The sequence below is a fragment of the Ptychodera flava genome, chromosome 17 (genome assembly GCF_041260155.1).
Source record: "Ptychodera flava strain L36383 chromosome 17, AS_Pfla_20210202, whole genome shotgun sequence".
NCBI lineage: Eukaryota > Metazoa > Hemichordata > Enteropneusta > Ptychoderidae > Ptychodera > Ptychodera flava.
Window position 1 is genome coordinate 11,695,273 of NC_091944.1, and position 27,720 is coordinate 11,722,992.

A 27,720-nucleotide genomic window follows, 5' to 3' on the forward strand; every position below is an offset into this window, starting at 1 on the left:
TTATTTTCTCTCACAGGTGAAGTTCATTCTCTAAAACAGAAAAAAAACGTGATCACATAAAAAAGGTTTGGATACAGGATGACGTTCCTCACCCGTCAGGAAAACTGAACATAATTTACAGAATTGTTCAAAACGGACGAAAGCTGTACCTTTTGGCCTATTGTTCAGCGCGATTTATTCTGTGTATCAACCGCAGTTTATTGTTCTACTCCCAACAGCATCCTTGAATGACAAAATATTATATTTGGCAAAAATACTCTGTATATGTTTAAAGACCGTAATCAAATGAATTCTAGTCCGGACTTGAATTCAATTTTATACAGTGACAATGCTGATACATATGGGTGTGTTATACGCTAAAACAGAGACCTTTCATCACACTTCAGGGAGTAGGACAATAATCTACGGTAGATTCACAAACCAATGTTCCTGCAAAAAATAGCCAAAGGTTATACAGCCAATAGAGCTATAAATGAAAGACTTGTCATGATTGAAATAGATATTGAAAAAGGAGTCCGTTTTCACATATCGCGATATTTTCATTTTTTGCAGTTTGTGAAAGTTTTATTTTCTCATATTTGTTTCAGTGAGTTAAAAATAGATCTTCAGCAAACTTCAAATAAGTTATAAGGTTATTTTACAATTTAATACATGAATATATTGTGCAATAGTTTGTATTTATTTTATTTTCATGACACCTGTGTGACCTTTACATCCTGGCATTTTTGTTGGTATGGATTTGCCGTTTTGCTATACTAATCATTTTTTGAACACCTTCTTAACAAAAAATCTATTTTCTTTACTAATGATAGAGAAAGTTCATTGTTGTATCATACCATACTGACAAAATACCAGGATGTATGGTCACTCTTTGGTCATGGAAATGGCCTATCCTCATCCATAAATCTGAGTTGTTTAGTAAAGTCATCTGAGTAGTTATACTGTTCCATTGTGAGGTCACTGTTTACACTGGGCCTCCCTGGAAATCAGTATATTTTTGACTGAGGGAGCTAACCAGTATCAATATGAATATTAAAAAATAAATAAAATAAACTGTAATCTTAAGACTGCTCTATAAAGTCAAATTGATATTTCTGATGACACGCAGAACAATGAGGCTTGAGTAGTTCCATGTCATCTTGGTTGATACCTATGGGTGTGAAAAAGTACCTATATGTTTGTGTATGTGTCCTTAACAATAAATACACACAGAGGATTGTTTCTCCAATACAATTTATTTTTGTGACTTTTCTTTCAGAGACAGCTCAACATATATTACATTTTAATTAGAGACAGTCTCGTTTCGAGTACCCCTAATACTGGATTTTAACTGTAACAGCCATATTAGGTTATTTTTAGTTGGCTTAATTTGCTTCTGAGAAACAACAGAAGAATGTCAAGTATTAGCGCTATATATATGTAGTAGTTTGGAGTAAAATTGTTCTGAACTGTATATACTTCGAGGAAGACATTCACAATCTTCTTTTAAGAAAGTCATTGTTAAACTGTATTCGTATAAGAGTGTTGTTAACTAGAGCTGTCGAAATACTTTACAGCATAGAAAATGGATAAAAAATATTCTACATGTCATTCACGAATAAAGTGAACATGAAAAATACTTGCTTCAAGGTAAAAAAAATACATGAAAATACAACTGGCAAGTTGGAGTCTGTCGTTCTCTGGAAATACTTCCTTCAAGGTAAAAAAAAAGTACCAATCTGTTTCCACCAGTGTAAGTCATAAATGCAAACCAATATTTCATTTTTCTGTACGATATATAATTATTACAAGTTTTGGATTTCTGCATATTTAGTCCACACATTTTGTACAAACAGGTTGTATGATAGTGAGACCATCAGTACTATACTACACAAGGTAAAAAGAAAGAAGCGGTAAAATTGTTTAAACATTTCATCATATTCTGTCAGTGTAAAGATAACACATAGAAATAAACAAAATATGATTCTTACATCACGACCATGGTTTCAACAAATTCATCTCATGTAGGACACTATTTGTATTTGATCTAGATATTCACTAGCAACTCAATTAGCATATACATGTTAGGCTCTGGTTTTCAGGAAAGTACCTCAAATCTATGTATGTAGACAATCATCTAATATGTTCACCTGATAATAATGTAAAGACAAGTCGAACAGTTACAAGAGAAAATACCTTACTTTTCGAAAGTCTCCTTTTCAGAGAGCTTTTTAAAATACTTCTCTAATCTGTGAAATAAACGTATCACATACTTAAGAATATATGCGACTGTAGACAACAACAATTCAAGTAGCTTGATGATGTGTTTCAAAATGGCAATATTTTCTTTCACAATGCGTATTATTTTACCGCGCAAAGTTGAGTCTCCTGCACTCGGAACAGATGTCTTATGCTCTCCATCTGCTTGTCTCGAACTTTGTGACTGGGAAACAGGCAAATTGGAATCTGTCGTTCTCTGGAAAAACGACTTACAATTTGTTATCGCTCGACGTAGGTTGGTCAAAAGCAGGAGAATCAAGGTAATGATTGCTTGAATGAACGAACGTCTCATGTCCTTGACGGAAACCCCCCTTTTAGCATTGACTTTACCATTTATATCCATTTCGGTATTGTTGTAATCAACTTCAGCCAAAACTTTCAAAACTTTATCAGAGGAAGATTGTGTATCTTGAACAACAGGTATTACTTTCCCATTGAAACTAACGCCGATCTTTCTGCTGTAGAAATGAAAATAAAGACAATTAATCTTAACTGGGTTGTTTAACTAATAAAACTTTGCTTATCTTTCAAGAATCATTTTCTAATTCTGGAAAGGAACTCTAGCATTATTAATAAACACAAAAGGCCAATAACATGGGAAACTGGAATAGCACGTTAACAACACACAATCTATAGGACAAGGCCATATCTTTAGCACCAGGCGATATACAAAATACAGTGTCATATAAATTTCCGTCATCGACAAAAAAAACCAAAAAGCTGCGTAAAAATGTTGATAACTTGAATGAATAAATCAACTTACCAGTTACTTTTGTATCGTCTTCATTTGCATCTACCATATTATAAACGACTCTTCACTATGAGTGACCCTGGCCAATGCGTCATAGGTCAAAGGTCCCATACCGAGATGATGCAGTACACTCCATATGAAATGCAGGACTATTGTCGGGATGAAAGGTACGGCACTCTTCAATACCCTCGGCATCTGTTCGTTGAATCTTGTATTCGCAATATCATCCACCGATTTTTGTAACTCGTCTACCTTAAATTCATGTGCCTTGTCTTGGTCTTGGACACTTTCAGCAGACAGATGAATCACGTATACTTTCATGATGATCTCGCGTTTAGAAAGGTTCAACTTCAGAAAGTTCACGACTTCGTATGTTATGACCGTATTCTTTGAAGTGTTACCAGTCTCTTTCTTACTAGCAATGACGAAAGGATTCAGATGCAAAGAGTGACTGAAATTGTCTGGAATGTCGCCAGTTGCGATTAAAAGAATGGTACGTATTCGCCAAAATCTATAAACCATATTTTCAGCTTTCTGGAACGCAACCTGCAATGATTTATTTCGCATGAAAGACTGTTTAAGCTATCTCTTGTAAAATTTGTAGAGAGGAATTGTAACTTTGAAAAAATCCCTTAGTGGTCAGTTTGAGCCTTATTAAACTTGTCCTAAATAGTGAAACAACGTTTTCTGACTGCAAGGTCATAGGCGATAGCGTCATTGTATTTCCACGTTGCCAGCCATGGTTTTGCAATAAATGCGTCATCTTTCAGTTGTCTTGATCTCTCATCGCCATAGACTACAATCAATACAGCTCCTAAAATGATAGAAATCATGTTTATAAAATGAACCTAATTATCAACAGTATACAAGGCACAGGAAAGTATCATGTGATAATGTACAAGAGCACACAACGCAGATTCACATTTATAAACTTCCCGACTCGAAACGCAGCCTACAGTAATTTCTTTTCTATGAAACATTGGTTACGCCGCCTGTCATAAAATTTTCACATACGAATTGTTATTTGAAAAATTTCCTTAGATAATCAATATGTGGCTTATTAAACTTGTCGCCGATAGTGAAACAATGTTTCCTTGCAGCGAGGTCATAGACGATGACGTCACGGAATCTCCAAGTTGTCAGCCATTGATCAATAGGTCAAAGCTGGAATTCGAATGGACCACATTACAAACACATGTGTAAACGCGCATAAAGAACGTGCATTTCCATACGTGTTAGTGCACATATGGGTTGTTTGTACCGCGATCACGTGATCTCTTGGACGTACTGAGTCTGCAGAACGCTCGCGTCCTTTTTATTCCGGAGTAGAACCGTTTAAGTCGTCATCTCCCAGCCGTGTAGATTGCTTATCAACATAAACTATAACCAGTAGAGATCCTAATAGAGGAAAAATAATTTCACCTCAAACAGTTGCTGTCTCCCAGCTTTAGGAATATCACCACAGTTGGAATATTTATTTTATCTTCACGGAGGGTGAAGAGATGATGACTTATCTTAAAGGGTGGTGCTCGTCGGAACTCTACTCAAAGGTTGTTAGGGACTTTCCTACGGCCGATGTAAATACTGTATCTAGGTTCAGTTGGCGATTGATGAAAGTTACAACATGTTTGTTAAACAATGAATATCGTAAACTTTATATGTTGCAGCTATATTGAAGTGATGCATATAGACATCATGCATGGAATACAATGTTTATAGACAAGAAGTAGCACACGCGCAGTTCCGACGACTACCCCACTTTAAACTTTTAAACAAAGTAGTGACGCAGCATAAACTGATACACGAGGCAGATTCGAAGAAAGGAATGTACCACCAGTCGATTGGGTGAGATTACGGGGTCGAATGACAAAACTAGGAAACTTAGAACATAAAAGGCAGATACCGTACAAAGACTGATGCATGCCTTGCAGACGGATTAAAAATGTTTTAGGACTGAGAGAGTGAGAGAGGGGTACACCATACATGTAGAGTGATGTCAATACGAAAATATCAATACAATCACACTAAAGACAGCACCAGGACATGTAAAGAAATTGTCACATTTGATTAATGTCTAACAGACGAGGTCTACCAGATTTGGTATTAACATTGTAATGTCAGTAATATTCGCGATCGCGAAGTCCAAAAAGTACGATTATAAGCCGGGGTTGCCTTAAGAGAGCTTTCACTTATCAGGTCATTTCAGGTCATGAAACATTCGAATTTCTTGTTCATATTTACCGGCCCAGCGACATCTTTTCTTGATTTACTGACGGCATGAATCGTATTTCTGCAACATTCAGGAAGTGACAATCATCAGAATTAGGTATCGCCATTTATGAAACTCAGTATTTGTGAAAAGGCATCGCCAGTTTGTGGCCATAATACTTTTCGAATGTTGCCTAAAATATCAACTTCCTGGTGTTTGGAGAATTGACTCGATGAAATACATATTTACCTTTAGGGAAGGTGAATGAATCAGTAAGTGTTCTGAGTTCATCCCAGTGATCTACATTCTTATCTCTGCGTTCCGGTGTAATGAGGGTACGGGTCTGCCTGGCGTCGATCACAATCACCGCTGTTCTGCTAGCAAAGTCATCCTTGTACTCCTTTGTGGCGGCATAATGTTCCACGAGGAAGTCACCGTGACTTCCACCTTCATTCAAAACTGACGTAAGGAGCCCTCTGACTTTTTCACCTGCTCCACGAAAGCTTTCTAGCTTTGTGAAAATTGATACAAGGTGTTTTGAAGACATGGCTGCTGGTGACGACTCACGACTGAACGCTTCTATCCTTCTATTCATTCAGTGTATAACCTTTGCCCCAATATGGCGGCAACCTTCGTTCTGGTGTGGTGACGTACGAAACGATGACTCATACGTGCCAAAGGTAACATTCTATGCCATTGTTCATTGCCTGGTAATTTCAGATGCAGCTTACCCTAGCCGTTTACAAAAAAAAATTGTCAGAGAGGTGTTTTACATGTACATCTACGAATCGATGTAATTGAACAGAAATAAGATGTCTGAGGGGAAACGGAAGCCGAACTGTGTTTTTGCAGTGTTTTGCGATATTCAAGCCCCCTCCCCCCCCGGCCCCTCCCCATACACAGATAGCTATTCTCCTGCGCAGCTGCGTCAGTTCCCCGAAGTAACCCACCTTCTAACCCTCTGCACACTACAAAAGTTCTCAATCCTCTCCGCTGTCCATGGTGTTGCCCCTCCTCAGGGTAAACATCCGCAACAACTGTAAATTCGCTTCTTTTTTCATAGTTAACATCTTCCTGTTCCCTAAACGTACAGCTGCCTTTTAGTCCCTTTGAGAAATGTCACCTTCTCAGGCAATCAGTTCTATCGACCACCGACAAATGCATCTTGTGAACGAAAGAAGAATTTTTTAAACAAGGAACTGCGATGACGCACTTTCAAATATGTACATTGCTTTTTTATAATTATTATGATTATTATTTTTTCAATAATTTTATCAATCAGCAAGTTATATCATGTGTATTAAGACCATTGACCGGTCTCAACATACGTGTCGGTGGTTTGACAGTTGGTAGGGAAGGCACGATCGCCCTCTACCGAATTAATTTTGAAACGAATCGGATTATTATGTATTCATAGGGCACTACGAGCAAATACGATGAAGAATCTTTGAATAAAACAGGTTTGAAAGTAAATGGGGATTTGACTCCAATAGTCAAAATATTTTGCCAGGGCTATTATGGGGTGAGAACACCGCCAAAATTATCTTGAAATCTTTATTTAAACTTATCTCATCATTATTATTCCATTTATTTTGGTGATTTGGTGATAATTATGTAAATATTTTGCCATTATTATGCAATTATTTGATCATTATTTGGATATTATTTTGACATAATAACGAACCTATTTGGTAATTCGGTTGTTGTGACATTATTTGGCATTGATGTCTTGATTTGGAACTTATTTCACAATTATTATGCCATTATTTGGTGATTTGGTCATTTTTATGTCATTATTTTGTCTTTATTATTCGATTATTTGGTCATGATTATGACATTATCTTGATATTATCTTGACATTATTATGAATTTATTATGTTAATTCGGTTCTTTTGCCATTATTCGGCATTGATGTCTTGATTTGGAACTTATTTCATCATTATTTTGCCATTATTTGGTGATTTGGTCATTTTTACGTCATTATTTGGTCTTTATTATGCGATTATTTGGTCATGATTACGACATTACCTTGACATTATTACGAATTTATTATGTTAATTCGGTTCTTTTTCAATTATTCGGCATTGATGTCTTGATTTGGAACTTATTTCATCATTATTATGCCATTATTTGGTGATTTGGTCATTTTTATGTCATTATTTGGTCTTTATTACGCGATTATTTGGTCATGATTACGACATTATCTTGATATTATCTTGACATTATTATGAATTTATTATGTTAATTCGGTTCTTTTGCCATTATTCGGCATTGATGTCTGATTTGGAACTTATTTCACCATTATTATTCCATTATTTGGTGATTTGGTCATTTTTACGTCATTATTTGGTCTTTATTATGCGATTATTTGGTGATTATTACGACATTACCTTGACATTATTATGAATTTATTATGTTAATTCGGTTCTTTTGCCATTATTCGGCATTGGTGTCTTGATTTGGAACTGATTTCATCATTATTTTGCCATTATTGGTGATTTGGTCATTTTTATGTCATTATTTGGTCTTTATTACGCGATTATTTGGTCATGATTACGACATTATCTTGATATTATCTTGACATTATTATGAATTTATTATGTTAATTCGGTTGTTTTGCTATTATTTAGTATTTATGTCTTGATTTGGAACTTATCTCATCATTATTATCATTATTTGGTGATTGGGTCATTTTTGTGTCATTACTAGCCGTTATTATGCGATTATTTGGTCATGATTACGACATTATTATGACATTAGCTTGGCTTTCAATTATTTGACCTACTTTATTATCTGAACTCATTATTTGACCTGCATTTGAACCCTACCCAGAAATCATTGCACATCACAATGGCGGCTGTAATTTTGTCGGTGTCCTCGGATAGAGATAGAAAAGCGGGCTTTGCGTAAGTTTTAAAGCGCAGCTCAGCATATCGAGTATCTAGAATAGTTGCGCGTGCTCGAAAACAGAGGTCGACCACGATTTCGGATTAAAAATCGATTGTTTTCGGCGGCGGAACTGGGCGCTCCATACTGGAAGCCAGCGGGCTGTCGACAGCCCCAGCCCTGCCACGTAGACTCTCGTAGAGCCACTAGCACCATCGTAGTTGATAGCGCTTTTAGTGTTGTAGAAAAGGGCACTAAAAACGCTATCAACTACGGTGGTGATAAAGGTGTTATTAATACCCGAACTCTGTCATATAAATCGGCCCGACACGGTTTACATCATGAACTTGGGTATTAGGACGTAGGGCACAGCAATGGTGGGGGCCTCGACCTCCACGCCTATCTGCCTTAGCCTATGAAACCCATGGCTATACGTAGCTGTGGGTCGATCCATAGCTGTGGTGTTTTTTGACCGGATTCCTGCCTTTTAAAGGCTGGTTTTGACTTTTACGATTTTGTGGTGGCGGGGTTAAAATAGTAAAAGTCAAAACCAGCCCGTAAAAGGCAGGAATCCCGTCTGAAAACACCACAGCTATGGACCCACAGCTAGGCTATACGCATCGAGGCAGCATTTTTAAGCTTACTCAATTTTAATAGAGCCGTCTTTTTAAAATTGTGTCCTAAACATTGTGTTTAGAAAACTTCAATGTGATTCCGAACGATTCCTTTTTTGAAGAAAACGTCGAACCTTTGTAATTGAAATATATAAACCATGATTTATCAATGTGATATATATTATGCTAAATTACAATAAATCCGAAATTATTTACAGGTGATTAGGGAGCGTTCAGTTATTATGGCCGGGGGTGGGCCGGCAAATTCTTCCTGCGCATCAGTCAAAATAAGTGTACCCCCCCTACCCATTGTACCAAAAAATTGATGACCCCCCCCTTTCAAGATGACAAAAATTTCATGACCCCCCCAACATTGCTTGAGTAAAGCTGCACAAACAAACACCTCTGGGGTATGGAGCAATAGAATCCCCCCAAAAAAGAGCTTAGATTTTTTCAAATGACCTTCCTTACAAAACTCAAAAGGTTTTAATGATCAGATTTCCCCTTCTGACTTGCTATAATTTTGAAATCACCCCTCAAAGGGGTTGGACAGAAATAACTGGTAGATTGCAATATTTTTGCGCAAGCGTGTGTGTACAATTAAAATTTTAATATTTGGATTTAATTAAAAATCAGCTGTTGATAATGTTGATTCACCATACATGGTATACATATATTTTCTCATACATGTATGAGAAATCTATGTAATACTTTTTCAATGCAAAACTATATCTGTGCATTTATATATATATTTATATATATTTGATAATTTACATTAATGTACTTAAATGAAATAGGGTTGTTACAACTGGTATGCAGACAAAAAGTTTGACCTTAGAATTTCACCAAAAATGTTCATCCACTATACATGGGAGTCAATGATAAAATTGTGAATAATTTTTTTTTTTCCAGTGAAAAACTTGGTATACTTGTGCATATACAGAAGTTCAATAATTAACATTATTTTACTTGATTAGAATATGATGGTTAAAGGTGCATATTATGTGAAAAAGAAATCTGATTATGGAACTTCACTGAAAATGTTCATCCACTATACATGGGAGTCTATGAGGAAAGTATGAATAATTTTTTTCCAATACAAAAATAGGTAAACCTATGTACTCTCGATTATTGATACCAATGTACTTGATTATATTAGGGTGGTAACAAATGGATGTGTTCGCCAGAAATTGGATTTTGGAATAATACCAAAATGTAGATTTACTGTACATGGGAGTCTATGAGGAAAATGAATATTTTTTTTCCAATACAAAACTATCAAAATCTGTGTATTTATAGAATTTGATAATTCATTTTAAAGTACTTAGTTAGCCTAGGATGGTTAAAGGTTGATATGTGTGCAAGAAATTGGATTTTGGAATTTCACCGAAATGTTGATTCACTATACATTGGAGTCTATGAGAAAACTAAGAATAATTTTTTTTAAATGCTAAACTAAATTAATTTGTGCTTTTATAGGTGTTTGATAATTGATACAAATGTACTTGATTCAAATAGGGTATTTAAAAGTTCAGATGTGGACAACAATTATGATATTGGAGTTTCACCTAAAAGTATTATTTAACTTTTCATGGTACTAGTAGTCTCAGTACAGGTAACTGTTAAATAATTTCCCTGACAAAACTTGCTATATCTCTAATATGTAAGTAATAGGAATTGTTCATTGCCCTCAGTGCAGTGAGCTTGATTTACAATAAGACAAGCCTCAGAGTTGTCAAGTCAATATGTTCATGTGACAGATAATTATACTTTTTTCAGATTTACAGGTGAATAACTTCAGAGAATGAAATCATGCAACAAATCATTTTTATCTCCCAGAATATTTGTGAACAATGAAACTGCTTTTTGATGGGACGGATACTTATGAAAATTAAGTGACCCCCCTCTGAGCTGTTTGAAAAATACATGACCCCCCCCCTTTGCAGTTTTCAAATTTGAGGTGACCCCCCCCCTGGATTTTGCCGGCCCACCCCCGGCCATAATAACTGAACGCTCCCTTAGAATGGCATGATGTAGGCCTAAACAGGGCGGAACTTTCCGATTTCCACTGTACCCGATTATCAGAACTTACTTTTAATTTTCTTGGTATAGTTCTGAACGTTTTAAAAGAAATCCGTTTCTCATAACTGGCTTCACCAAATGTAGAAATTATTGCGGTTTTTCAATATGATTTGAGTTGGGCCGGTGATCTTTCATTTGTACTTGAGTACAACGCGTCTCTATACATGCTATAGCCGAGATATTGAGATGTAAGGTTTTGAAATCATTTTTCTAGACGATATTATATGTAAAATTCAATAAATTTAACAAACAGGAATCGTACAATATTTGACAAACAATTTATATGGACAGAGTCGGTTGCAAAATGTCAACAATAAGCAGGAAGGAAATTTTAATTCCCGTGAGTATTTCAATATAAAACTTCCAAAAGGTGAAATATATTCGTACATTTCTAAGAATTTTCCATAACTGATGCATCTTTGAAGTTACGGTTACAGGTAATATTTAATTTCTTCCTATATGCCCGTGGTATAAAAATTGAGTGTGTTTCAAGTCCTCGCATACCGTCCTTCCCGACATGTTATTTTCAAAAAACTCCTTGCAGTAAATGTTTATTTGTTTTAATAATTGCCAATGTCATACTGTACAAGACACGGCACAACAGCTGTGTGTATAGTGATGATTCGGTGTATGCAGTATGTTTTATTTGCCTAATCAACACAGCAAAAAATACGTAAAACTTGCAGCCTAAAGAAAAATGGACTTAATGTTCGGCTGTGTGGACTTGATAAAAACGATTATTTTCGCTATTAATATCGCGCTCTGCGGAAGAAAAACAACATCGCACAATCGAAAGGGAAAACAAAAGAAAGAATCAAAATCGTGCATGGGGAGACAATACAGTTTTAAAGGTTGGAGTCCTCACAACGAATCAACATACTTCTTTACGGGGAAAAGTCATAAAGTTTCATGACAAACAACGCAATAAAAAGTCGTTAGGTTAGCGACCGTGCCCCTATGAGTTTACGATAAAAATAACATATGTTCGAGAATAGTTCCTGACAAACAAAAATGTAATGTGGCATACGTATGATAAGACATCTTCATTGAACGAATATTTCCTTGATACTTATCACCGGCTTTTCAGACTGTAGCATACAGATGCAACTCTAACTGGCCTTAAAATAAGATAAAAGAAAAGTAGGCCCTATTGCTTTCTCATTTTTTTTTCATAATTCTCATCTGGACTCATCTGGATGAGAAGGCTTCAATAATGGCACGAATATGCTGAGATGATTTGGATTCTAATATTGCAATACAACCAAATGCAGTGTGGTCTATATTTGGCAAATAAATACGACAATATAATCGCTTTGTCAAGGTCAAACATATTTACGAAAGAGTATATAATAAAATATAGATCATTAGGAATATCAAAGATTGATTTCGGCGTGAACTTCTATTGAAGTCTTGCCTTTACAGTCACATGTAGAAATGTTTTATATTTATTACATTGTAAATAAGACTTGACAACCGGAAAACTAGTTCCTGCAGAAGCATTTATTTAAAAATATATGGGGGTGTCGGAACACAGGGATGTCGCAACATGGGGTGTTGGAGCTTCAGGGCGGTCACCATCAACTGCCACCGCATTGGCAAAACGCGAGAAACTTTCGTGTCTAATAACATAAACGTCTAAATAACATAAATACATAATCTTGGTCGCGCTTCGCTCCATAGAACTGGGGTAACATAATCCTTATACCTTTACTGAGCTGTGCGCAGTGTGCGAAACTCACCGCGCAAAATCTTTACTGGTCAAGCGGGCCAGCAACTTTAGAAAATCACTGGCCCTGAAGGAAATCAACTGGTCCCATTATCAGGTCAAATCCGTTGAAATATAGAGGATTATTTACCCGCGCTCAGTATAGGGGCCAAGAACATGTGATTGAAAAAATAAAAAGACACCACTTCAAAAACCTAATATCAAACTGTTTTTGTGTCTTTAATTCTTTTAAAGCAAAATATGAAGATGACTATCAAAACCAAAAGTTGGGGTAACTGATCTCAGTGCCAAAAAAATATGGAATCAGTGAAAGGTTAAGCACAAACTCATAAGACTTTTTTATTTCCTAAAAAATAACCTTTCACAAAAATATTTCTAACGATGAGAAAACGAGCATTAAGCGCGGGCTTGAAATATGTCCCAATATGGAAAAGCTAGGCGTCCAGAACTCGAATCAGGGATGGGTAATTAAGTTTTGGCAGCACAAACACCGGATCAAACACAAATGGAGTCAATACAACATTTGACTGTTCAAAAAAAAATTCTGGCTTCTCCTCTTTGAGGGACTCATCGTCAAATTCAAGGAAGGGAATACAAAAATAAGGGCAACTGATGAAGAGAAATAATACTGAAGTGTCGAAATCCACGTCAAAAGACGAATCACAAATTTAAAATGTAATCTTAACCACATAAAGGGACTGTGGCTTAACCTTAACTGTGACTAAGGCAAATGGCCATCAAAGTCAGAACTACTTTCCACAATGTTAAATGTCGGACATTTACTTTCTGGTATTGAAGTTTGACGTCTGTAACCTCCACAAATGTAATAATCTCCACAAATGTAATATCAACCACAATTGTAATAAAATGCACCCATAAATGTAATATCACCCATAAATGTAACAAAAATCAACCATAAATGTAATAAAAACACCAACCACAAATGTAATAAATGGTAACCATAAATGTAATAAAAAAATCACCCATAAATGTAATACTTGTCAACCATAAATGTAATAAATCTATTTTGTCGTTGCAATTGAGGAATTAGCCTTAAATATTGATCTATGTAATAAGGAAAGCAACTCCACACATTATTCATTTCTTAATTGTTTGCGTTTAGTGTGTTTTGCATATTTGAAAGTGTATTTTACGTTTCCCTTTTTTGTGTACAGAACTGATTGGTCATGGCGAGACACAGCTGTAATCTGAATGTCAGTGTAGTCTCTACTCCAGAGTGGGGAAGACTGTATAACACTACGATCCTTTAACGCCGTTTGTTCGAAAATTGCCGTACTTAATCAATTGCCTCAAATTCATCTTCAGTGGATAAATTGTGTGGAATAATCGATAGATTGTCTGTATTCCTATGTTGTCCCACTTGAAGTTTGTTCCTTCACTAGGGATGCCAGGATGTCTAATTTTGTTCTACTGTGTTCAAGGTAGTGTTCGTATTGTTTTTTACTAGATTGAAATATATGTTCTCGTCAACATGTTTTGTGTCGTAAGTTTCTGTTATAAGGTTTTATATTTCTCTGTTATTTGTTCTGCGTCATCTGTCATAAACTTTGTGTGGTATCACTGGTTGACGAGTTATTTTGACGCTTCCTTATTATGTAATTATCAGTGTCCAGAACTGCTGTTCCACTACCATTATCTAACGGTTGGATCAGTACCTCGCCGTTTTCTGATAGCGTTCTCAAAATATTCTATTCTGTGTTTCGGAAATGAAACCGAGTTTCAGGAAAGTATGCAATAACATTACACTAGTCTTATTAAAGTTATTATTTACTCAGGGCATTGATAAACAAATGATCACATATGCAAGTTCAAGTTTATTACATTTATGGTTGAGTTTTATTACATTTATGGTTAATTTGTTTATTACATTTGTGGTTGCGGGTTGTTACCTTTATGGTTGACTATTTTATTACATTTGTGGTTGATTTTATTACAATTGTGGTTGATATTACATTTGTGGAGATTATTACATTTGTGGAGGTTACAGATGTCCATCATATTTCCGTCCTACACAATCTATATATCGGGTCTAATATCGGTACTAGACGACACAAAAATGGCTTGCCGTCTGTCGCAGCACGCCGGGTTTGAGAAATTGCCGATATTTTACTTCAAGCTGATACATATCGGCGATTTTGGGACTCTAAATTATAATAATCGACACTGAGCAATTCTAGAATGACTTGCCTTGCGTCTCAACACGGCGGATCTGTGAAATCACATATATTTACTCGATATTTATCGGCGATTGGGATTGCCTTGTGTCTTAGGCACATCTGATCTATGTAAAATCTCCGATGTTTATCGGCGATTCCGTGACAAATGTCCGATATATATATGTCAGAGATTTGCCACCTCACAGATCTTGCCAAACCCGCCCGGCAAACCCGATTTCCTCAATATGGCTCTAACTTCGATACTTTACGATACTATACTTGTCAAATCGTGGGGCAAATAATTGATGTTTATCTGGGAGATCACCATGTGTAAAAACTGGTCCAGTGGTCTAGCCAAGCCCGACTTCCGTAGTCCGAATCTGACTTAAATTATACGATACTTGTCTAAAACAGTGGGTAAATATCCAACATCGGAGATTTCACCATCTCACATATCTGACCATAAAAAGTAGTTTTTCTCGAGGGTCCACGATCTGACCAAACAATTCTAATTTCGATACTGTGACAGTGTTGTCCAAAAGTCCAATGTTGCAGTGTCCTCGAAATTCAGTTTACCGCGACACATGCAACACGGTCGATGCGCTATAAAACAATTACGCTATTATGACCACAAGGAGATCTTGAACCTAACAAATGAAATGCTTTACAAATGGAGAGGATATTGCATAGCGCCACTCATTACTTTGGCGATAAAACGTGAGGTGGGCCTAAGGTCTTTGGCTTTGACGTCGTGCCGATCAGTCTGTTAACTTTTATTTGCGAATTTCGCGTTTTGCAAATCTCTTGAAAGAATAAATTTCGTATCTTTGAATAATTTTGTCGGGTATTTAGCTTAGCAAAACATTCTGGTAAACATCTGTACATACAGGAAAAGTTTAACGTTACTGTCCCTCGTCTTTAGGAACAGCAGGACATCTTTCAAGTGTTACTGGTCCGGCATGAAAACAGCTGGTCTTAGGCCACCGGGTTAGCGTGAATTTCGCACGCTGGCTGTGCGTGGCAGGTTGGGTGTAACCTCGCTCTGCATGGCAGGGCTGTGTGTTACCGGCGTTATACGGCCTGCCCAATGTGGTGGGAGGCCGTATAACGCCGGTAACACACAGCCCTGCTACGCAGAGAGCTAGGTGTAACCACAGTCCCTCTGGGGATGGAGGGACTGTAACTGCCTAGCCTATAGCTATGGAGATATGCCACCGTCGGCTACCACCACAGCCCAGTTCCGCCGCCGAAAACAATCGATTTTTAATCCGAAATCGTGGTCGACCTCTGTTTTCGAGCACGCGCAACTATTCTAGATACGCGATATGCTGAGCTGCGCTTTAAAACTTACGCAAAGCCCGCTTTTCTATCTCTATCCGAGGACACCGACCAAATTACAGCCGCCATTGTGATGTGCAATGATTTCTGGGTAGGGTTCAAATGCAGGTCAAATAATGAGTTCAGATAATAAAGTAGGTCAAATAATTGAAAGCCAAGCTAATGTCATAATAATGTCGTAATCATGACCAAATAATCGCATAATAATGGCTAGTAATGACACAAAAATGACCCAATCACCAAATAATGAAATAATAATGATGAGATAAGTTCCAAATCAAGACATAAATACTAAATAATGGCAAAACAACCGAATTAACATAATAAATTCATAATAATGTCAAGATAATATCAAGATAATGTCGTAATCATGACCAAATAATCGCGTAATAAAGACCAAATAATGACATAAAAATGACCAAATCACCAAATAATGGCAAAATAATGATGAAATAAGTTCCAAATCAAGACATCAATGCCGAATAATTGAAAAGAACCGAATTAACATAATAAATTCATAATAATGTCAAGGTAATGTCGTAATAATCACCAAATAATCGCATAATAAAGACCAAATAATGACGTAAAAATGACCAAATCACCGAATAATGGCAAAATAATGATGAAATAAGTTCCAAATCAAGACATCAATGCCAAATAATTGAAAAAGAACCGAATTAACATAATAAATTCATAATAATGTCAAGGTAATGTCGTAATAATCACCAAATAATCGCATAATAAAGACCAAATAATGATGTAAAAATGACCAAATCACCAAATAATGGCAAAATAATGATGAAATAAGTTCCAAATCAAGACATCAATGCCAAATAATTGAAAAAGAACCGAATTAACATAATAAATTCATAATAATGTCAAGGTAATGTCGTAATAATCACCAAATAATCGCATAATAAAGACCAAATAATAAAAATGACTAAAATCACCAAATCACGAATATGGCAAAATAATGATGAAATAAGTTCTAAATCAAGACATCAATGCCGAATAATTGAAAAGAACCGAATTAACATAATAAATTCATAATAATGTCAAGTAATGTCGCAATAATCACCAAATAATCGCATAATAAAGACCAAATAATGACGTAAAAATGACCAAATCACCGAATAATGGCAAAATAATGATGAAATAAGTTCCAAATCAAGACATCAATGCCAATAATTGAAAAAGAACCGAATTAACATAATAAATTCATAATAATGTCAAGGTAATGTCGTAATAATCACCAAATAATCGCATAACAAAGACCAAATAATGATTGAAAATGACCAAATCACCGAATAATGGCAAAATAATGATGAAATAAGTTCCAAATCAAGACATCAATGCCAAATAATTGAAAAAGAACCGAATTAACATAATAAATTCATAATAATGTCAAGGTAATGTCGTAATAATCACCAAATAATCGCATAATAAAGACCAAATAATGACGTAAAAATGACCAAATCACCAAATAATGGCAAAATAATGATGAAATAAGTTCCAAATCAAGACATCAATGCCGAATAATTGAAAAAGAACCGAATTAACATAATAAATTCGTAATAATGTCAAGGTAATGTCGTAATCATGACCAAATAATCGCATAATAAAGACCAAATAATGACGTAAAAATGACCAAATCACCGAATAATGGCAAAATAATGATGAAATAAGTTCCAAATCAAGACATCAATGCCGAATAATGGCAAAAGAACCGAATTAACATAATAAATTCGTAATAATGTCAAGATAATATCAAGATAATGTCATAATCATGACCAAATAATCGAAAAATAGAGACAAAATAATGACATAAAAATGACCAAATCACCAAATAATGACATAATAATTGTGAAATAAGTTCCAAATCAAGACATCAATGCCAAATAATGTCACAACAACAGAATTACCAAATAGGTTCGTTATTAATATCCAAATAATGATCAAATAATTGCATAATAATGGCAAAATATTTACATAATTATCACCAAATCACCAAAATAAATGGAATAATAATGATGAGATATGTTTAAATAAAGATTTCAAGATAATTTTGGCGGTGTTCTCACCCCATAGGCTATTACTCTCTCTCTCTCCTCTCTCTCTCCTCCTCTCTCTCTCTCTCTCTCTCTCTCTCTCCCTCTCTCTCTCCTCTCTCTCTCTCTCTCTCTCTCTCTCTCTCTCTCTCTCTCTCTCTCTCTCTCTCTCTCTCTCTCTCTCTCTCTCTCTCTCTCTCCAACAATGCAAATGTGCGAAAACCACGTGAAAAGCTGAAAGGGTAAAATATTAACAGATCCCGATACTATGGTAATAGCGACTAGGATATAAATTGTGTCAAGAGTATTCGTATGCAGTAAGTATCAAATTATGCTATGTCTTCTTTTTTCATTCACATGAGGTTTACGATAGTGTGCATGCTGTACTGCACGGACTTTGACTTTGGGCGTGGAAGAGGAAACAAAATACATCGCCAGCCTGTTGTTTACAACGATGGTCACTGTGTCAAAGGTGACAAAATTAACAACCCTTGATCCGGATCATTTATCTGGATTTATTGACGACTGTAAGATCACTTTCGACGAATGTTACTCTGTTCCTATGTTCCGCTATAAATATTACCCAACTGAAGACCACAAGAGTCCAGTGTTTTTCCCGAGTCGACATAAAAGCAACGTAACGAGTTATGCATCATAACACGTCATTTCATGGGTCCAAAGTGCAAGAGCGTATTTAATTATAGTAGAATGAGAGGAACGGTACTATATTTTGTCAATTAGGCCGTCAACCACATCGACATGAAAGACTGACCTGTTTTCGCCCAATGGACAATAGCTGGAGGTTTTGGCTTGATACTTGCACAGCAACATTTAGCATGTTTAGCAGAAATATGGTTATCCCGGCGAGAAGACACGTTGTACGCCTGTCTCTTGTGATCCACCAATCCATTAAAACATTACACCACACATGGAAGCTAAGAAGTCTAGAGTTTAATTTTTATTTCCAGTTTATGGTAGGGCAAGGATGGCTGCAAAACATCGATTTATCCTGTAAGAAATATCTGATAGAGATGTCACCACATCGGATAATTTGCAAAGTAAACTACTGGAATTTATAAAAAGACAAAAATATCGACCTTGAAATTTTCAAACTCTGGCAAAGGAGAGCATAGAAACATCATGATCACGCTGTTGATTACACTTGATGCGAGACAATATACCAACCAAATAGTTGAGAACGCTTTCGACCAGAGTGAACTACTGAAGATAATGAGTGCTACTGACCAGCCGGTAAGATTATCCTTATGTAAATTGATGGCTGTGTGCCATAGCTTGAAAATGTAAGATTGTTAGTTCTTTTCTCATACCACTGAGACAGACTACTGGTGAAATATGATTTCAAGCAAACTTAAGTACACGTGAAGTATATCACAAATTCCTAAACTTGAGAGACGCCAAAATGTTTATCACAAAATAATTATAACTTTTGCAACTTATGCGGTATATTGATAAAAAACCGATAGTAAATGATAATTGAGAACTGTACCGTTAAACCTTTCTGACAACAACGCAAACCTTTTTTACTTTTACCAATGAAACACATTCAAAGAAAAACAATAACATAAATGCAAGCAGAGTTGTGAACAAATTTAAGGTCACCATAACACCCGCGTTATCATCTTCATCCTCGTCCGCTTTTTCCAGTTTTCATGAATATTTTCAACGAAATATGTATACATTGTGGAATGCACTTGCAAAAAAGAATTTAAAAGCGTACAATTCGAATAACAAGTTAATATCAAATGCAATGCTGTTAATGTATGTTGACTTTTATGTTTCTTTTTCAGGATCAGTTCTACTACTGATGTACATGGATGAATTTTCAAGAGAGCTGGCAGATGACAAAATTGTTGCGGATAAATGGTCAGATTTTTGGAAAGATGAAACATTTGAATTTCGTCTTCACAGAAAGAATCGATGCTTTACAGTGTGGGACAAATTTAACATCAAACAATTACAAACTATCCTGAGATATCTTACAACACTTCAACTCGGTCATTTGACAGGAGAATCTCGTGATGTTCTTTACATTGGGACAAAACAAAACGCAGAAGAATTCCATCGACACCTGCTGGCCAACTCTTTTCTAGAGCAATTGAAGTTCACGGAAGGTCATAGTAATGTTTCCGTTTCCGAATATCGCCATTACCTTTCCTACCTCTACAGAAAAGAGAATAAGTTGACTTTGTGGACAATAAACTTACCGCTGTTCAACTTTTGTGGCGGTGACGATTTGCAAGCACGCATACCGAAGTTGAAGCAAGATGTCTTGGCCAACGATTTAAGAAATTCGATGCAACCACTTCAGTGGCTACAGCGGTTCGATCTTGTCATAATACATTGTCATTGTGACACCTGCTTTCTTCATCTTTATCGTGACTCCTATCAGTTGAAAAGTGAAATTGCCGGTGTATTGGGTAAGTTTTTCTTTAATTACGTGTTCTTCGTGATTCCAACGTGTCGCTATGCAATGATGTACAATGATAACTCTTACATTTTAAATTTAAAAAACTGATTGTGTTGGTAGCCCGATAATAATATTATGATCAAAATCAAAGCGAACAGCTTGAAGGCGTTTGTCTGGCATAATAGGGTAGTTTCTTGAAAGCGTAATTGTTGTGGATTATTGTTTCCTTTCAGGTTGCCTAGAACTTCAAGTTCAATCCCGGAATATAAAACCATTCATCTCCGAGCAATATGCCGAATGCGTTCATACGACCGTACGTGACATCGTGACGAAAATGTTTGATGAATGTCCTGGGCGTGTTGGATACGAAGACACTTCACTCACAGTGCTGAGTGGGTTGCCTGTGTCCATTGTTCTAAACGTGTACAGCTGGCATTTATGTCTTACTCCAACAGGCAGCTGTCACAAACAAGGTATTGATTCTGATGAAGTGGAATGTATAGTACCAAGGAAAGTAAAGTATATCGCGTTTGGCTTTGCAGTTTCAGTTGTAATCCTGGTCATTGTGTTGGTTATTACAAGTCTGTGATTATTTCACGTTCTTTGAGGCAGAAACCCTATGATCATTCACTGACGGTGCATGCTATAGAGTCCTGAGCTGAAGTAGGCATGGCTGACCATACTTATTTGGTGGTTGTACAATGCCAGATTTCTTTGTGTGAAATTACAGTGCTCGATGCTGAAGCAGGACGTTATAAATAAGAGTACTTCGAGTACAAAGTAATTATATCTGTTGCTTAAGGAACATCACATTAGGTTTCATGCATCCGGTGATACGGCTGTATCGTATATCAGGGGAATTGGTTCGATGAGGTACTCTGAGATCAGCGAAGTAGGGACTCACAAGAAGTTAGACTAGCATGAGAAGGGTTTACTTTCTTTATGTCAAGTCATACAGCAACGTACCTAACAGGATCGTTCTCTATCTTTTCTCATAAAGATCTCCCTTTTAAAAGGGAAATAACAATCTAATCGTATTGATTTGTTGAAATGGACGTCCATTAGGGATAGATTAATATATTTCCACACAATGTTATGGTCTCAAAATTACATCGAATGATTGGTCCTTATTAATCAAAGTTAGTCTATTTTGTTAGTTCTTTACAAATTCGATCGTTTCTTTTTATATACTTTTTTATTTAAGGAAAGAAATCTCTTTTGAGATTAAAGTTTGTTTGGACCACAAGGTTGCGAGGCATGATCCAGATCATAATCATTCCAGGAGAACGACTCCTTGACCTCTGCTTATACTGGAATCTGTTTTCATAAGGCCAAGATGATTGACCTATAACTATAACTAATACGAAGTCCATGAACAGGAATATAAGAATCCATAAATGAAAATATAAAGAGTCCGTTTATTTCAATATATGAGTACATAATTATTTCCTGGTAACACTGGCAATCTTCAAATTCAGTATATTTGAAACGTCGATTGTTAAAATGAAGATTCGGGTAATGTGTACGATGCGAAGTTAAGTGAAAGTTGTCAATATCGTTTGTTGAATTGAGGCATAACAAACAACAAATCTGTCACAAGGAAATAACATTCATTTTTAAGACAAATGCTTTTATTTTAATAAGATTAAGCGATTGTCTCTCTTTCTTTCGAAACGGACGTAAACAGCAAACCCTAAGCAATACAATACGAAGACAAAGCACACTCTATACATCTAAGTTGAACCAGATCGTCAAATGAAGAGACGGATCTAGATTAAAACACATGTTTACTGCTTTATTCGACCTTATGTTTATCTCACAGAACACAAAATTGATTCTTTGAATGACACCGCTATTCATCAACCCTCTAAGGTGAACTCACTAATTAAAACTATATGAGAAAATATTGAGTGACAAATCTTTAGTATTTTGTGGTAAAACTGTATGCAATGAAGGAAATATGTATGCCATGATATATTTGTCGATTTTGTAGCACGGCTTAACATTAGCAAAATTAAAGAGTGAAACCGACGTGTCTCTATAAAAACAACAACATATTTGCTGTGTAAAATTGGGGCATCAGTGCACTCATACGCCACAAACCAATAAACAAGTTGTTCAGTCATTCGCAATCAATACCATCAGTGCTAGTTGAACTTTTTCGGATTTCTCCTTCAGTACATCCTGTGCTATTAGGGAAAAGTATCATATCACATTCTTAAAGAAGAAAAATATCTTCGTTTAATCTATGAAGTATTCAACTATATATAACTCACTAGTGTATACGAAAAAAATGTTGTTTGCAAGACGTATTTAATGGCTACATGGTATATCAAACGAGTAAAACCTTAAAATCGTCCATGAACAAAAACAAGTAAAATATTTTAATGGAATATACAGAATTAAATCAACAGAGAATGTATAGACTATGGCCCTCAAGACGTTCTTCTACTATGCGGTGAACTAAAGTTACTTTTTCAATTCCGACTGATTAAAGTCCTAAATGTTAAGTCAGCAATGTTTATATAATAAAACAACCCTTGTGATAATGAGGATATCTGAATGCTACATAATCCATTGTCTGATAGAGAAATGGTTATCAACCATTTCGACATTCTTATTATCTGCAAATTGGCAAAGGACAGAACATACAGTAAGCGAAATTGAGTTTCATGTTAGCGACTCACTCACAATCGACGGAAATAATGCAAAAATTACTGTTGATCAAGGATCAATGCCATGATGCGAGTGATTAAACAAAGGAGGCAAAAGAACTTTATGAAACATACAATTATTGTTTCATTTCTGATGCACTTTCCACGCCAGAGTGTCTTTCAAATGTTTGCCCGTTTCTTATTTGTTTCAAACAGGGAACAACAATTCTATGACATTGTATAAAGCGATGACTAGTCGAGCAGTTACAAGGGAATAAAGTATATGCACTACTCTACTTTGGCAAAGCCTGATTTCTTGCAGGGTATTTTCAATGCTTGGAATATTAAAGTGAGTAAAGTAATCATAATAACAAACACATAATGAATCACAAAGAACACTTGAATGATAATAGAAATACAACATTTCACGATTGAGAAATCGCGTATGCTTTTGATGGTATTCGAAAGTTTGGCAACGGTCTCCGTGATAGTGTTAAGTATCAGGCTAAGAAAGTTGTAGTTAGCTACTCTCTGAATGATTGAATAGCACTCCGCCACTGCTTGTCTGGGACTGGTCAGTAACAGAAGAAACAGGGCAACTAAGGCGTGAAGAAAGCCAGGCATTCTCTTATCTCGAGTTGGTTTTCGACTGGTAGTCATGTCAGGCGTCCTCCTTTCAAGATTGGTTTTACTTCTGACAGCCATGGTAGGACAGCTCTCATTAACTTTAGTAATGACTTTGTCAGAAGAAGATTGTGTGTCCTGTACTACAGGTATTACCTCCCCATGGAAACCAACACCACTCTTACCTGCTCGAGAAAATGATATAAACGTCGTGATTATTCGTTCAGTGTCATATTTTGTTCAAATAAGACAATGGACAACCAAGATCTTAAATTACAATCATTCAATAACATGCCTTAAGAATGTAAAAAAAAACCACACACTTCTGAATAGCAAGCCAAAAGCAATAAGCTTCATCAACATTAAAATTAAAATTGTAAAAAGCACAGCAGCGCTTATTCCTCCTCAGGAAACTGAGAGGCTTTAATGTCAGTAAGAATATTTTAGTAACTGTGTATCGTTCGCTTGTTGAGAGCATTTTAACGTTTAATATTGTATCCTGGTACGGGAACCTCTCAGTTAAGGACAAAATGAGATTAACACAAGTTGTCAATCTGGCAGGAAAGATTGTTGGTATAAAAACAACGGCAACTTTCAGTAATATATTACCAATCTTTGAAGAGGAAAGCCATTCAGATCCATCAGGATCAAACACACCCCCTCAGCACTGAATTAAAATCCTCCCGAGGTCGACGACTTAAGGTACCTTTTGCGCGTAAAAACTTGTACAAAAAGTCTTTTATACCTTCAGCTGTGGCAGTTTTAAACTCAGAATTTTATACGTAATTTATTGTTTTTTCCCCAAGACTGTGTATATATGTGTGTGTGTTTTTATTGTAAGTCAGGAGATTTGTGGTGTCGAAAGAAAATTTTCCATTTGTGGATGTGCGTGTTTTCATTAATGGACAATAAAGTAATTTGAATTGAATTGAATTGAATTGAACTAAAAGCAAGATGATATCATCCTGCAAAATAATATGAAAATCGTCATCGGCATATCAATTTCTCACAAAATACTATAAAGAGGAAACTGCGAGAACTGTGAATTGTTTGGGATAACTTACCGATCACTTTTGAGTTGTCGCCATTCGCATCTACCTTATGAACGAAACAGTCTTTACAGTGAGTGACCTGTGCCAATGCGTCATAGGTCAAAGGTCCAATACCGAGTTGACCCAGCAGTCTCCATATGAAACGGAGAATTGGTGTTGGGATGAACGACACAATGATTCTCATGATGCGTGGCATTGCTTCCGTGAATCTATATGTTGCAAGGTCATGCGCCAAGTTGTGTAATTCGTCCACTGTGTTCAACTGTGCTTCGCCGTGGTGTTGAATACATTCAGTAGACAGACGAACCTGGTATACTTTTATGGCCTCACGTTTAGAAAGGCCGACAAAATTTACGACTTTGTATGTTATGACCGTATATTTGGAAATGTTCCCAGTCTTGTCCTCAATAGAAGTGACGAAGGGATTCAAATGTAAATAGTGATTGAAATTTTCTGGGACGTCATCTGTTGTAATAAGAAGGACAGTTTGCTTCAGCGGAACACTAAAAACCGAATTAGTAATTTTCTGAAAAACAAGCTGCAAGAATGTTTTGTGCACGAAACATTGGTTCAGACGCGTTTCGTAAAATTTGTACAGCGGGATTGCAGTTTTGAAATATTCCCTCAGACGATCAGTTTGTGCCTTATTAAAACTGTCCCAAACAGTGAAACAACGTTTCCTAGCAGCGAGGTCATAGGCGATACCGTCGTTGTATTTCCACGTTGCCATCCATTCCTTTGAAATTAAGGCGTCATCTTCGAGCTGTCTTGATCTCTCATCGCCATAGATTACAACCAATACAGCTCCTAAAAGATAGAAATCATCCATTTTTATAAATCCATCTAATTAGCAACAGTATACAAGGCGCAAGAAAGTAACATTTAGTAACGTACCAGGGCACATAAGGCAGATTCAGAAGGACAAGGGTAGTGCGAGACTATTCTCTAACTTTTACAATGAAACATGATAGCAGACAGACACAAGCAAACAGAGACTGAGACAGAACACACATACTACAACAGCAATAGAAAGTGAAAGTCGACTCGTATTTTCAACAGAAATGGAGACATATTTAATTGACAGGTAGGCTGCTACAAATACGAATAATAACGACACCAAATCACGTAAAGGTTACACTAAGACAGTGAACAAGAAACGGAAACAAAATAATAGGATTTGACAAGCAGACGTGTACAAAACTTGTTACATTGAAACAGGGGATACTGTTGTTCTTGAATAGTTTATATGACAGGGTCTCACAAACATGGTTTCTTTTATGTATATACTTGCCGAGTTTTTTCTTCATTTATGACAGTAAAGCAGTAATTAAGCTGCATTACCGCTGACTATATAAGCCGCACATCGGCAATAAATGCCCGCATAACATGGCGCATGTGTTTTATTGTAGGTATGATGTCATCAGTGTATGGCCAAATCACTTCTCAAAATGGTGCCTCTAAATATACACTTCCTGAAATCGGAAAATTAGGAGTCACTCGAGATGCTTGCATTACCTTTGGGGAGGGTGAATGAATCAGTAAGTGTTCTGAGTTCATCCCAGTGATCCACATTCTTATCTCTGCGTTCTGGTGTAATGAGGGTACGGGTCTGCCTGGCGTCGATCGCAATCACCGCTGTTCTGCTAGCAAAGTCATCCTTGTACTCCTTTGCGGCGGCATAGTCTTCCACGAGAAAGTCTCTCCGATCTTCCTCGTCTCCCAAGATTGAAGCAAGGAGCTCTTTGACACGTTTTCCTGCTTGACGAAAGCTTTCTAGTTTTGTCGCGACCGCTACGAGGTGTTTTGAAGACATGGCGGATGGCGTACGTTCGCTTTAGAAGCGTTCAAAAGCTGCTTTGTACAGGATGTGTAACCTCTGCCTTTGTATGGCCTCTACTATATTATCGTTCTTGTGACGACTGAAAACGAAAACTAAATACGTGGCAAAGGTGACTGACCGCGTCACTATAGTTCAATAAACAGCAATTGCATAGGCAGCTAATACAGCAGATTATGGGGAATGTTTTGCTTATGAAAATAGAGTTTAACACAAAATAAAACCCTAGGACCGATGAAAGTTGTTAATCGCAACTACTTTGTACCTGAGATCCTGTTGTTATTGAAATATTAAGAACAAATGTGATGGAGAGAAGTTTCATTTGCTTGTGTGTAAATTTGGCCATACTCAGAATGCACGATGCGATTTCGACTTATCGCTATTCCTTAAACTCATTGTGTTTAGCAAGGTTGTGATGACTGAGGGTTGCTCAATTGTTCTGTCATTCTGCAGAGTTTATCCTCCGAGTGCATTTCACCACCTTCTTTGTTTGCATCACATTAGAGGATACGTCTGAGCAATTTGGATAAGTCAATCTGTCTATGATAGTGGTTGGAAGACGATAACTTATGATTTTCAATGATGTTGATATTTTAATTATTGTACTGCACTACTTGATAAAAAACTGTGCTAAACTAAACAATCTGCCTTCATCTGATTTCTCGTATCTGCAACAGAGGCTTGATGATTTACCGTGGAAAATATTTATGACCACAAAAAACTACGCTGATTTAATAACTATTAGTCATTGTAGGAAAACTATACGGCTTATCGTATTATGCTGTCGATTTCACTACAAACATCCATACACACCTGCACACACTCTCTCTTTCTCTCTGAAATCCAAGAGCATATAATCCAATAATCCAAGACGCACATAATCTCTCTCTGTCTCTCTGTCTCTCTCTCTCTCTCTCTCTCTCTCTCTGCGGCAGAATACACACAAATCAATATCCTGTCACATTTTTGTACATATAATAATTGGTTTAAATCAGCCGCAATCCTCGAAATAATTGGTGACAATTTCTAAAGTAC

General features: G+C 36.3%; 3 protein-coding genes across 4 annotated transcripts; 1 reads left to right on the forward strand and 2 right to left on the reverse strand.

Annotated features, from left to right (window-relative positions):
- Window positions 1–1,216: 1,216 nt before the first annotated feature.
- On the reverse strand, window positions 1,217–26,664 carry LOC139115425 (uncharacterized). The gene is made up of 4 exons (XM_070677529.1): window positions 26,346–26,664; window positions 5,469–6,000; window positions 3,023–3,824; window positions 1,217–2,717 (listed from the first exon to the last, which is right to left on the reverse strand). Exons 2-3 carry the CDS (start codon window positions 5,812–5,814, stop codon window positions 3,676–3,678), a joined length of 495 nt encoding a protein of 164 aa, XP_070533630.1. The 5' UTR covers window positions 5,815–6,000; window positions 26,346–26,664; the 3' UTR covers window positions 1,217–2,717; window positions 3,023–3,675.
- On the forward strand, window positions 19,059–21,812 carry LOC139115424 (uncharacterized). Of its 2 annotated transcripts, XR_011548118.1 has the most exons (3): window positions 19,059–19,341; window positions 19,899–20,528; window positions 20,752–21,812. XR_011548118.1 is itself a non-coding variant. In XM_070677527.1 (2 exons), exons 1-2 carry the CDS (start codon window positions 19,916–19,918, stop codon window positions 21,105–21,107), a joined length of 969 nt encoding a protein of 322 aa, XP_070533628.1. In that variant the 5' UTR covers window positions 19,904–19,915; the 3' UTR covers window positions 21,108–21,217. The 2 variants fall into 2 exon arrangements, 1 of the variants encoding a protein (XP_070533628.1); XM_070677527.1 differs by lacking the exon at window positions 19,059–19,341 and having other exon boundaries at window positions 19,904–20,528; window positions 20,752–21,217.
- On the reverse strand, window positions 21,917–26,757 carry LOC139115423 (uncharacterized). Its single transcript, XM_070677526.1, has 3 exons — window positions 26,364–26,757; window positions 24,861–25,655; window positions 21,917–23,981 (listed from the first exon to the last, which is right to left on the reverse strand). The coding sequence occupies exons 1-3, from the start codon at window positions 26,659–26,661 to the stop codon at window positions 23,461–23,463; spliced, it is 1,614 nt and encodes a 537-aa protein (XP_070533627.1). The 5' UTR covers window positions 26,662–26,757; the 3' UTR covers window positions 21,917–23,460.
- Window positions 26,758–27,720: the final 963 nt, after the last annotated feature.